At 32.6% G+C, this 12,500-nt stretch overlaps 1 protein-coding gene across 1 annotated transcript; it reads left to right on the top strand.

The window, feature by feature from the left end:
* The first annotated feature begins 970 nt into the window (after positions 1-970).
* On the top strand, positions 971-4,088 carry LOC111613559. The gene is made up of 2 exons (XM_023354909.1): positions 971-1,103; positions 1,670-4,088. Exons 1-2 carry the CDS (start codon positions 1,031-1,033, stop codon positions 3,613-3,615), a joined length of 2,019 nt encoding a protein of 672 aa, XP_023210677.1. The 5' UTR covers positions 971-1,030; the 3' UTR covers positions 3,616-4,088.
* Positions 4,089-12,500: the final 8,412 nt, after the last annotated feature.

Below are 12,500 nucleotides of genomic sequence, written 5' to 3'. Positions count from 1 at the left end.
TTTCACATCTAGCAGTTTATACGGTATGCACATACTACACACTCGTCATTACAGCCTTCCTACGCCCATTTTATATCACTTATACAGCGACGGACGTTTTTACCCTAGATGCTGGCTGCTCTGTACTCCTACCATCACAACTGACTGTTTTCATTGTAAATTCAGTAATGGTAGCAAAAATCATAGGCCAGTGAGTCATTTAAAAAAGAAAAACGTGTAATCATTACACTAGTTTCGGTGGTTGTATGTAAATACTGAAGGGTATTGTTTACTGTAGCGCAGAATTACGAATTAAAAAATATTGTTTTATACGAAGAAAATATAATTAAATTTAGATATTTTAAAGAAATATTTTTCCTAATAATGCACAATAGTTGTGTGGTTCACTAACAGTTGAAAAGAATACGTCGGATGGCGTATCAGGTAATTAATTTTTTCTTCATTTACTTTAAGGTAAGAAATAAGACTAAATAGGTATAATTACCTGTTCGAGATTATATTTTCTGTAATTCTGTTCGAGATTATTTTTTCTGTAATTCTGTTCGAGATTATAAACTGTATATGCAAGTTTAATAAAGTCACAGAACCGGGAGACCAATACAATAAGTCCTACTTATAAAATATGTCCTAGTAGACAATTATATAATAAATTGTATAATAGGACAAACAAACATAATAATTAATTACATTATTTATAATTGTCATATTATAGAATTTATCGGGTCTCCTTTCTGTACTTTATACTATTTTCTGGCTTTCTACTAGAGAATGAAAACAAAATTTAAATTTTGTAAGTTTTCTGAGTTGTATTTGTTTATTTATTTCAGATTTATTTGCAACTGAACGACCTGCTTAAGTGGAACCTAAACAAAGTTTAAAAGTTTTTTAAAAATCTAAAAAAAAAAAAAAGCTTCAGACACTCACTGAAAGTAGTAAGTTTTCTTATTTTTTAACAACTGTTTGAGATCTTAAACAAATAAAGTTACATTAACTGTTATGTATTGTAGTTTCAGTTGAAATAAATTTCATCATGTCACTAGTTTATAAATTTTCTGACAAAGAAAATGGTGCACTGGATCAAATATTGGATAGAGACGAATTAGGTATGATTCATTCTACAATATAAATAATAAATACAGTAAAGCCTGTCACCTTCAGTTCCTTGTGAAGAAAAGCTCGGCAGGTGTGGAAAAATCTATTAAGATCTAACAATATTTTTGCCTCATTCTTTAATTTAAAATCAATACAACTGCATAAGTAAACCATGATTATTTATATTTCTAATTTAGCAAAAAACTAAATGAAGTTTTTATAAATAATTCATATTTCGGTTTAGAGCAGAGTTTTTCGTTCTCGGCAGCCATTATGATTTACGAACTGCCGAAGCGATTTACAATAACAAAAATCTATTTCTAATCACGTAAATATTTTTGTTGATAATTTATGTAATAAACCACTTACCTAAATCATTATTACAGCCAGAATTTTACATGTAACTGCGGAAATATCTGTAATTTATCCATAACTCACACTGACTATTTTTTGATTTCTTCATATTTGAAATTTACAGGTTTTACTGTATATATATTTTATGTTTTTCTACATTTTTTAGTAGTATGTACAATCATTTAAACAAGTGTTTTTTATCTAACAATCGAGATTTTTTCAGAAACATTTGAAATTAATAAAAAACGACTGAAGAAACTTTACCAAACAGAAAACAGTTATATGAGGTCTTTCTTATGGGAGAATAAAAGAAGAGATTTTCCTCTAAAGCATTATTACGTTAATTTAAAACTGCAGGAAACAGATAATTTTGGTGTTAGTCCAATTGGTGACATTCTTGATATCAGGGATATATTTAGAAAAGTGGATAATGGACATACGAACATTCTTGTATGTGGGGATCCTGGTTCTGGCAAAACTACATTGTGCAAGAAGATTGCGTACGATTGGGCTGTCGATGATCCCTCAAACAATTACATAAATCATTTCGACTTTGTTGCAGTCTTAACATTAACGGAACTTGAAAGTGATAAGAAATTGGAAGATGCTGTTCTAAAAGATATGTTTGAAACTTCACAACCAGAAATAAAGAAAAAAATACGGAGAGCAAATTTAAATGTCTTAATTATTTTAGATGAATACGATGAAGATGTAAATAGTTTTGATAGAACCAAAAATTTTTTAAGAAAGGGTTCCTTTGGTATTTTTCGAAAGTTAACAATTATAGTGACGAGTCGTCCTCACACAGCAGAAAAAGTAAGAGAATACATGAATTTTCGATTTCATCTTCAAGAATTTTCACCCGAACAGCAGGAAGAATACGCGAAGTTGGTGTTCAAACAAAATGTTGATAAAACACAAACATTCCTTAAAATATTAGAAAAAGAATTTTATTTTACTTTGTCTAAAATTCCATTATTCTTGCACATGCTTTGTTGTTTTCATAGCACTAATCGATTAGAAAATATACAAAGAAAGACAGATTTGTATATTTATATAATGCAATTGATTACAAATAGATCAAAGAGAAAACTCGAAATAAATTTCAATGTGCCGATAGGAAAGTATTTTGCTTTGGAAGATATTTTAGTTAGGTTAGGAAAGTCAATTTACGAAAAAAATACCAATGAAAAAGTTCTATTATATCCCTTCGATACGAAACAAAAACTTACAACCGACGAATTAAATGAATGTGTCGGTGATAGTAATAAGACTTTTTGTAATGGTTTGGATTTTCTTTCTCACTGCTTTGACATTGACAATAATCCTTACTTTAATTGCGTGCACGAGTCCATTGAAGAATTTTTCGTTGCCCTGTATTTGTATAAGAACCCTGAAGTACCTTTTTTGAATGTTACTAGCGATTCTACTATACCACATGATATAGAGTTTACAACTTATCATAATTTTATTATGTTTTATTTTGGTTTATTTAAAGAGGAAAATATTCCAAAAACTTGCTTCAAGAATTTAGAAAAAATTGTGTTTCCTTTGCACCTTTCGATAAGGATATACAACGAAATCGACAATGAAGAAGACAAAAAAATATTTTTGAACACAGTTAAAAAGTACGAATATTCTAACAATTCTGGCTGGATTCCTTTAGATTTTTCAGAAATATACTTTATTGTTGACATTTACGAGTCTACAAACGTTACGTTTGAAAGGCTGAATGAACTTCACGGTAGAGTTTGGTTTTCCTGTCAAGTGGAAATATTTATATTTATGAAAATAGAGAAAGAGTTTCTTCGACTGAAAGATATAAGAGCATTGAGAAATGATTGGAGAAATGTGGAGAACATTCGGGATATATTGATAGAAAACACGTGGAACCAATTTAATATACATTTATGTGGAATAATTCAGGTTCCTTTTCGTCTTGAATGTCACATGAAACAGGGAAGTACATTCCCTGCATATTTACTTAAAACTTTCAATTGTGTCGAAAATCTTGCACAAATATTAGTTGATGATGTAAATCAATTATCTTACGAGTTGGTTAGGTTGAAATTTACTACAGAAGATGACACCGAAGACAATTGTTTATTTTTAAACAAGGATCTGTTTGAAAGTATAGAGCCCTATATAAAGTTATTTCCTAATTTATAACTGCATACATTGGAAAATAATGATTTTAAATGATCCTAAATGATCCTTTCAATGCAATAACAAATGCAAGTTGCATTATATAAATGACCTTTCGGCCAATAGAATGTTATTAATTGATATCCATTATAAAAAGATAATTGATGTGAAAATTTATTGTGTTCAAACATAAAAGTCAGCAATCTTTTACCCAAATTACATTTATATATAGGCTACATTAGTGATGTAGATGTCTGGTACGTTCAAAAATATTCGGTATGTTAGTTAATTGTTAGGAGATGGCAGGTGTTCAGTAGAATACTTATTCAATGTAAAGAACTACTGTACATTGACAACTTTATAATTAAAATTAATATTTTTATGCTTATGTTTTCCTATAAAGTATTAAGTTCGGTTAACTCCAGATAATTTAAATGCAAGAAATCCTTGGTATATGTTAATTAAATTAACTATTAATAAACTACTGTATCTTTTAACAATTGCTTTGTATTAAATTTTACAACTTATGTATTTTCGCACTAATTAATAAAGTTCTTTTTATCGTGAATAGAAATTTTAGAGAATTTTGCATCAATCTAAAACTTTGTATGCGAGGAAACTCTTAGTTTCCTGCTGTATTATATACAGACAAGATCGTCGACAGCTCGCTTAGGGTACGGAGTAGCGCGTGCTTCATGTGACATTTATGTTTAACAAATAAATTACGTAATATGACGATGCCTGGTCTTTTAATGGTTACTATAGGAAAAGAATGGGGCGATATGCGAATAACGTCACACCTTATATCTAATCTTTATTATATTACGAAGCTGCTCTGCAGAAAAACATCTATCTTCTTCCTTTGCTAATCTAAACACTAAAAGTAATTCTTCTGACTGATCTACAATGGTCTTGATAGCTTCCTAGCGAGCAAGCCACCTTGTTCCACTGAAGTTTAAATATTTCCTTAGGTTTTGAATTTTCATTTATGGTAGCATACAGACTTTCGTATCGAGTTTTCCGTGTTGAACTATAGGAAAACCAATTGTGAGCATCTCAGACAAGATATTCCAAATGTCTTGATACGGTTTGACATGCTTTTTCTCCTCACAGATGAAGTGAATGACAAACACATCTTACTGAGCCAAGCTTGGAAAATCATCTCTCAACAATGTAGAAAATGACTGATGTCTTCCAATCATGACACTAGCATTGTCAACTCTTATTCAAATTAGGTTATGTAGATTTAAGCCATCTTGCAACAACTGATTTTTAAATGAATTATAAATGTAATCTGCATCACAATCTTCCTCCTATTGAATGAAACCATAAAGGGTTGTGGTGATTTTTTCTTTATTCTGAAGAAATATTTTACCACGATGCACAGAATCTCGGTTGTAGAAATGTCGGTTGATTTATCTATTATTACAGAAAACGGACTGTTATCCATGTCCTTAATCAATTCCTCTATGACTGATGGTACAATAACGTTTTTTAACAGCATCGAACATTTAGTGTAACGACGTTTCAATTCCCCAAAACCTTTAGACTTATCATCAGTTTTAGGTAGTAGGTCTGTTAGATAGTTTACAGTGTTAATACTGCCATGCTCAACAACGAAGACACTCAATGTTAATTTTGCAATTTTTGTTTCTGTATTTATTATTGGCGCAAGTGGCAATTTTTTACTTGATTTGGCACTTTTTTTAATGCAATTTTTTCTTTGTGTTTTCTTGTTTTGGCATGTGCAAGCAAACCTTTTTTGTATGCAATTAAATACAATAACAACAATAAGCATTCAGTGGGTCATCTGTTGGATCAGGAGCTAACCAAGCTCAAAATGAAATTTGCGCAAATAAATATAAAATATAAATTGCTGGTACTTAATTACCTTTTAATTCTTCCAGTTTCTCCCATGTTTTGCAGTATAATTGTATTTCTTTTTGGGCGCCATAATAGTATTGAATAATAGCAAAATTGTTTCTGACCTAAACATAAATTTAATGATTTCATTTATTGAATTAACGATAAATTGATAGAAAATAATTTTTCTGAAGTTCATTATACTAATGCTATTTTAATAGATAAAAAGAAATTATTTACTGTATGGTAACAAATGTAAGTTAATTTGAAATGCCGACTATTTAGCACTGAGAATATTACTTTATTTCTAAAAAACGACAAATTTATTAAATACATTTATTATAAAACAAAACAATCACCACAATAACACAATATAATAATCAATACAACACAATAATCCAGGTCTATAGGTTAACCAACAATTTGCTTTTCTGACAAACAACAGAATAAGTTAAGAAAAAGCATTACATTGTTTTAAATTTAACACTACCCAAACTAGATATTTCACTCCGAACACGCAACACGCCTGCCATAAGTCACAAGAAGGTTCCGCTAGAGGTTCTCAACCAATCAAGGTGTAAATAAGTAAGTCGAAATACCCTTCTGAAGCCGCCATTTTGAGTCGCTTGTTTTAAACAAACTTGTACGTGCAGTCAGTTTTATACGACATTATTTAAACTAAAATAGAATAAAACAGATTACCTGGGTAATCTGCAGATTAACGACTTTCGAGCTTTAGTGGTAACATATAAACATATATACTTATACAGTATCTTTGAAATGTTATAGAGCTAAAGTATGAAATATATGTGGGACGCAGGAGGTATGACGAGGTCGTACCTCTTTTTGTCGGCAACAGCTTGGTGAAAACTACCCACTTGTCAACGGATTGCTTGTTTACTAGTTGAGATCCTGAGAGGATTCCTTTTTTCAGGTCGAGTGGAGGAGGTGAGAGGGGTCGTCGTTAAGGCGTAGGCGAGATGCTAGTAAATGACACCGTTTAACAATTGAAACAATGGTTTATTAGATAACAAATATTTACCATTACAAACTCTAACATCGAGAGATTTTAACTAGGTTCGCTAGCTCCTAATACACGGAGAGAGAGTTCACATTAATTGTTTCATACCTCTAGTATAATTCCACGTAGAAGAAAATATTAAACCTTTTTTCTTGTCGATCGACGCACAAAGTTATAAAGATCATTCAAGACTCAATCCTTTCCGACCAGCCGTAGATCAGAGACTTCTCCGTGGTGGTAAGAAAGAAGTAGCTTTTATAGCTTCGTGGTGGAAAATTCGTCATGTGTCAACTGTTGTGAGAGTTAAAGGTTGTTTTAACAGGTGAGGAGGTCGAAAGGTGTTCCCGGGAACACAACAAAATGACGAATTTGCACTTTAATTGTAAACTTTAAGTCCTGTAGCAGAAGAATGCCATTTGATGTGAAACTTAACACTATGGCCATACAAATAAACCTCGGCGCGTGTCAAACTCGCGACAATATTTATTGCTGAAAGTTAGAGGACAGGGTGCCTTCTAACCGGAATGGTCGATTGGTCAGTTGAAGTTCTCGTTGACCTGGATACGAGGGTAATCAGTTCAAAGTTCACGTTGAGTCTAGAAATCCTTTGTTTGGTGAGTTGGATGATTTATTGGATAAGGTTTACCGTTGGAATGTACGGATACTAACTGTTTTAGGATGTTGGAGAATCGTAGGTAAGTTGATAACACTTGTGGCTGGAAATGTTTTCCTTACCCTTCCTTCTGAGCGAGTTGAGGACACAGAAAAATCGGTTGTAGCGTCACGTGAGTCAGAAGTTTTCCTGTGAAGGTGACGAAGTTGCACTGTTCTTGTATTCAAAAATAAATGTTAGTAATAGTTTAGTTGCTAAAGATTGTCATTGAGTTCGGAATAGAGGTATTTAGATGGATACATCACGCGTTGGTGTACTCTCTGTCGGCAATCTAATTATTTAAGAAAAAGTCCTTCGAAAGATTTAAAAATTCTAAAGATAATATTCTAACATTCGAATTCAAATATTTTTATTATACTCTACGAATATATGAAAATCTATTTCTCATTAGAAAAATATAAACTAAGGAATAAAAGGATTAATATGCAGTTGTTGAGGGACCCTTAATATGATTGAACAATAGGCTTTGGGGTTAGCTGGGCTGGGTCGCCTCGAGGCTTCACTTCTCTGGAAGGGGTCGATTCTGCTCGTGTCCGAGGTTGACCTTTTCAATCTCGTTGACAGAGATTTCTTCCGGTTGTCGGATCGTAAATATTACCATAACTTTCTTTAATAACACTCTGTCTCCCACTCGGTAACGTGGAGGTTTATTTTGTCGGCGGTGTCTTTCTTGTCTTGTCTCTGCCGCTTGTTCAGAATATCGTTGAGCCGTTTGATGTGCGTGTTGCATTCGTTGACGTAATTCGGAGGCGAAGTTCACTTCTATATCGTAAGATATTGAAGCAGGACTCGTAACTAGGTCAAATGGATAAGTCGGGTTTCTTCCATATAAAAAATAAAAAGGACTTTCGTTTGTAGATGCATGTACTGACGTATTATACGCAAACAAGGAGTAGTGGTTGATAAACTTTGACCTAAAAATACCCAAGCCACTTTCCACTTTTCGCAGTAGTCATATAGGGAGACAGAGAACAAGGACTTTACTCATAACTGTTTATATATACGTGAGGGTAAAGTCAGATTTACACAGTTACGTAATAAGAAAAAATACGTAAACAATTAAGTAAGCCGTATCGGTCGTACGGCTCACTAATCGGCGTCGTTTCACGATGACAATCGGGCCCTCTCCCCAGTGCCGTAACTAGGTAGGTGCAACAGGTGCACCCGCACAGGGCCCATTTGGAAGAGGGTCCCAAAATGCACGTGTTTGTTTTATTATTTTCCCAAACATAATTAATTAAGGGGCCTAAATGCAAGTTCTTGCACAGGGCACAGGAATGGCTAGTTACGGCACTGCCTCTCCCCCCCGGCTAAGTAATTAGAGAGGTAGTGTAAATAATGGCAATAACTTCTCCCCCGCTCTAGCTAGAGAGCTGCAGTTTGTTTTGTTTAAAAGAAGACAGATGCGTCTAACTAACAGACGTACAAAGTTTAGCGAATCTCTGTAAATTAATTTCTTTTTCTATTGTTCGTGAACTTCGAAATTTTAATATTATTTTAAATTTGTATAAAACTAAAAATTAAACAATCGTAAAGTGTAATATGTTTTTAATCAAACACATAAAACAGATTAAATACAGCGCGATTTTGAAGCGAAATATCTCGATTTAAATAATTATCCAAAAATTCAAAAAATGCGCCGAATGACGAATTTCACTGATTTTTTTAATATGAGCCGGAAAAAGGTTAAAGAATACAGTAGACCTCCTATAAAACGGGTTCATATAGTTCGGATTCCTATACGACGGCGAAAAAATTGCGACCGTATTCTTACAAACACGCTAAAAAAACTCGTATAATTCGGTAAAACGTCATCGCCGACTCGTGTCGCGACAGGATTGGTCGAATCTAGACCAATAGCGGATATTGCACAAACCGTTGAGTTTAAACGAGCAGCGGACCTACTACATACCATTTATTATTTAACGTCCATAAAAATTATATTTATATTAACGATGTCTCCAAACTTCAGTGAATTTTTCGCAAAAAAACATAATTTATCAGGAAGCAGGCGAGCGCCATTCGATACGCCGCTTTACGACGAAAACAAGCTCAAGAATGGCGTCGTCAAACGGTGCACGCTCGGTAAGTAATGCTACAATTTTTGTAAATTAATTTCTTTTTCTATTGTTCGTGAACTTCGAAATTTTAATATTATTTTAAATTTGTATTAAACTAAAAATTAAACAATCGTAAAGTGTAATATGTTTTTAATCAAACACAAAAATCAAATTAAATATAGCGCAATTTTGAAGCGAAATATCTCGATTTAAAAAATTATCCAAAAATTCAAAAAATGCGCCGTATGACGAATTTCACTGATTTTTTTAATATGAGCCGGAAAAAGGTTAAAGAATACAGTAGACCTCCTATAAAACGGGTTCATATAGTTCGGATTCCTATACGACGGCGAAAAAATTGCGACCGTATTCTTACAAACACGCTAAAAAAACTCGTATAATTCGGTAAAACGTCATCGCCGACTCGTGTCGCGACAGGATTGGTCGAATCTAGACCAATAGCGGATATTGCACAAACCGTTGAGTTTAAACGAGCAGCGGACCTACTACATACCATTTATTATTTAACGTCCATAAAAATTATATTTATATTAATGATGTCTCCAAAGTTCAGCGAATTTTTCGCAGAAAAATAATTTATTAGGAAACACGCGAGCGCCATTCGATACGCCGCTCCACGACGAAAACAAGCTTAAGCAATGGCGTAGTCGAACGGTGCACACTCGGTAAGTAATCCTACAATTTTTTGTTTATATCATAGTTTATATGGATTATTCCCAAAAATTATACGTATTTTGGAAATGTTGAGTCGAATTAGCCTAGAATCGATTAATTTTATGGAAGAAAACCTTTCAAACAGCCGTAGTCGGTAAACTGCACACGTGCTGTGATTGGCTCATGTATTTAAGGACTCTTAAAACATGAATTTCATAAAAAGCGAAACGTATCTACCGTGTTATAGGGGGGTCGACTGCATATAATAATGCAGTTAAGATGAATATATTAACTGCATTGACAACGTTAATTAATCTTTTTCTTTTGAATTACAATTACACAACAGTTACAAAGAGTAGGGACTGCGATTGAGAGAAAACGCAAAAATTTAATTGCATATAATTAAATGTATTTAATTATATGCAATTAAACGGTTAAAAACAATATTGTTAATCAAACAAAAATTACTCGGCTGCGCAGAATAAAACAGTCGTGTGATAAACAGATAAACAGCTTTTCTTACGTTCACAAACAAAACTATATTATCTGTTATTTTACCTTATTACGTTCTTCATATTCGAAACAGAAACTAACACACAGAAACATTCCAAAACAGTCGTGCGATAAACAGATAAACGGTTTTTTACGTTCGCAAACAAAACTATATTATCTGTTATTTTACCTTATTACGTTCTTCATATTCGAAACAGAAACTAACACACAGAAACATTCCAAAATCTTATTTATTTATCATTTTTTTCGACGTTTCAAGCTCTCCCCAGTCCAAAAATGTAAAAATGTCTCGGAAGTGACTTTTTTTAATTGTAAATTCAGTAAAAATAGCAAAATCATAGGCCAGTGAGTCATTTTACACAGAAAACACGTGTAATTAATACATTAGTTTCGCTGGTTGTATCTAAATACTGTGTAGTATTATTTACTGTAGCACGAGAATTACGAATTACACGAAATTACGGTTTTATATAATGAAAAAAATAATTAAATTCAGATATTTTAAAATATTTTACGCCTGCGAAAATAAAGAACAATTTTTTTTTATTACGTCACAAAACCGTTGTGTCGTCGATGTAACAGTTGAAAGGAATGCGTTAGATGGCAAAGTCACGTAATTAATTTTTTCTTCATATATTTTAAGGTAAGAAATGATTCTAAATAAGTGTAATTACCTGTTCGATTTTATCAAATTTTCACTCCAATTTTGTATAATTTCATTATGGCTGCAGCAATATTAGAAGCTCTCTGAGTTGTATTTTATTATTTATTTCAAATTTATTTGCAACTAAACGATCTGCTTAAGTGGATCCTAAACAAAGTCTACAAGTTTATGAGAAATCTCTTAAAAAAAAAAAAAAATGCTTCAGACACTCGCTGAAAGTGGTAAGTTCTCTTATTATTCACAATTGTTTGATACCTGGAACAAACAAAGTTACATTAACTGTGATGTACTGTAGTTTCCGTTCAAATAAATTTCAACATGTCACTACTTTATGGATCCTCTGACAAAGAAAATGGTGCACTCGATGAAATATTAGATAAAGACGAATTAGGTATAATTTATTCTACAATACAGATAATAAATACAGTAAAACCTGTGATCTTCAGTACTTTGTTTAGTAAAGCTCGGCAGCTGTGAGAAAACCTGTTAAGATCAGCCAATACTTTTGTTTCATTGATTAATATAGGATCAATACAGCTGCATGAGTGAAACATGATTATTATTATTATGAACATTGCATTTACGAACTGACGAAGCGATTTAAATTAAGAAAGATCTATTTCTAATCATTCTAATTTTCCTATTTATAATTTATGTAATGAACCACTTACCTAAATCATTATTACAGGCAGAATTTTACATGTAACTGCAGAAATACCTGTAATTTATCCATAACTGAATCTGGACATTGTTGCTGGACATAATCGACATTTACAGGTTTCACATACAAGTATAGTGAATTTTCCACTCAAACGTCAGATTTCAGATTCATAATATAAGACATCACTCCATATTTGACATTACGAAATAAAAGTGGGTCTAAAATTGTTATAAATGTAAACACAGTAGAGCCTCGATTATCCGACTCAATTGGGGACTGGGGTTGGTCGGATAACTGAAAAGGATGAAAAATCCATTATTAGTGTAGTATATTATTATATCCCATGTAATTAGTGCTGTATATTAGTATATTAGTATATCGCTATTAACCTACTTCGCGTTGAATTTTCATCGATGCTAAGCCTAACAAAAATTTTTTAAAAATAATAATCGTCGCTATTGTATCGTTAAAAATTAGAAAATTAAGCCTCGTTTAAATACTGGCTTCCTTTCATGGTCGAGCCAGTGTTGCCAGCTAAAACACGTAAAAATAATATTAAAGTAGCCAAGACATAGGCAAATATTGTAGCGCCACATCACTAGCGGACATTTGAAATTTTCCGACTAGGGCGATCGGTTAACCGAGGTGTCGTTTAATCGGGGGTCGGATAATCGAGGCTCTACTGTAAAACATTTACCTGCAATTGTTGAAGTAGGTACGCGAGTGTTTTTGTTGTTGCTTTCGTACTTATACAGTATAATGTCGGATTCGGAAAGTTC

This window comes from Centruroides sculpturatus, unplaced genomic scaffold (assembly GCF_000671375.1).
Source record: "Centruroides sculpturatus isolate CEXI.00-Female unplaced genomic scaffold, Cexi_2.0 scaffold1761, whole genome shotgun sequence".
Taxonomy (NCBI): domain Eukaryota; kingdom Metazoa; phylum Arthropoda; class Arachnida; order Scorpiones; family Buthidae; genus Centruroides; species Centruroides sculpturatus.
The sequence above is the reverse complement of the archived record's forward strand: the minus strand, read 5'-3'. Positions and strand labels throughout refer to the sequence as shown.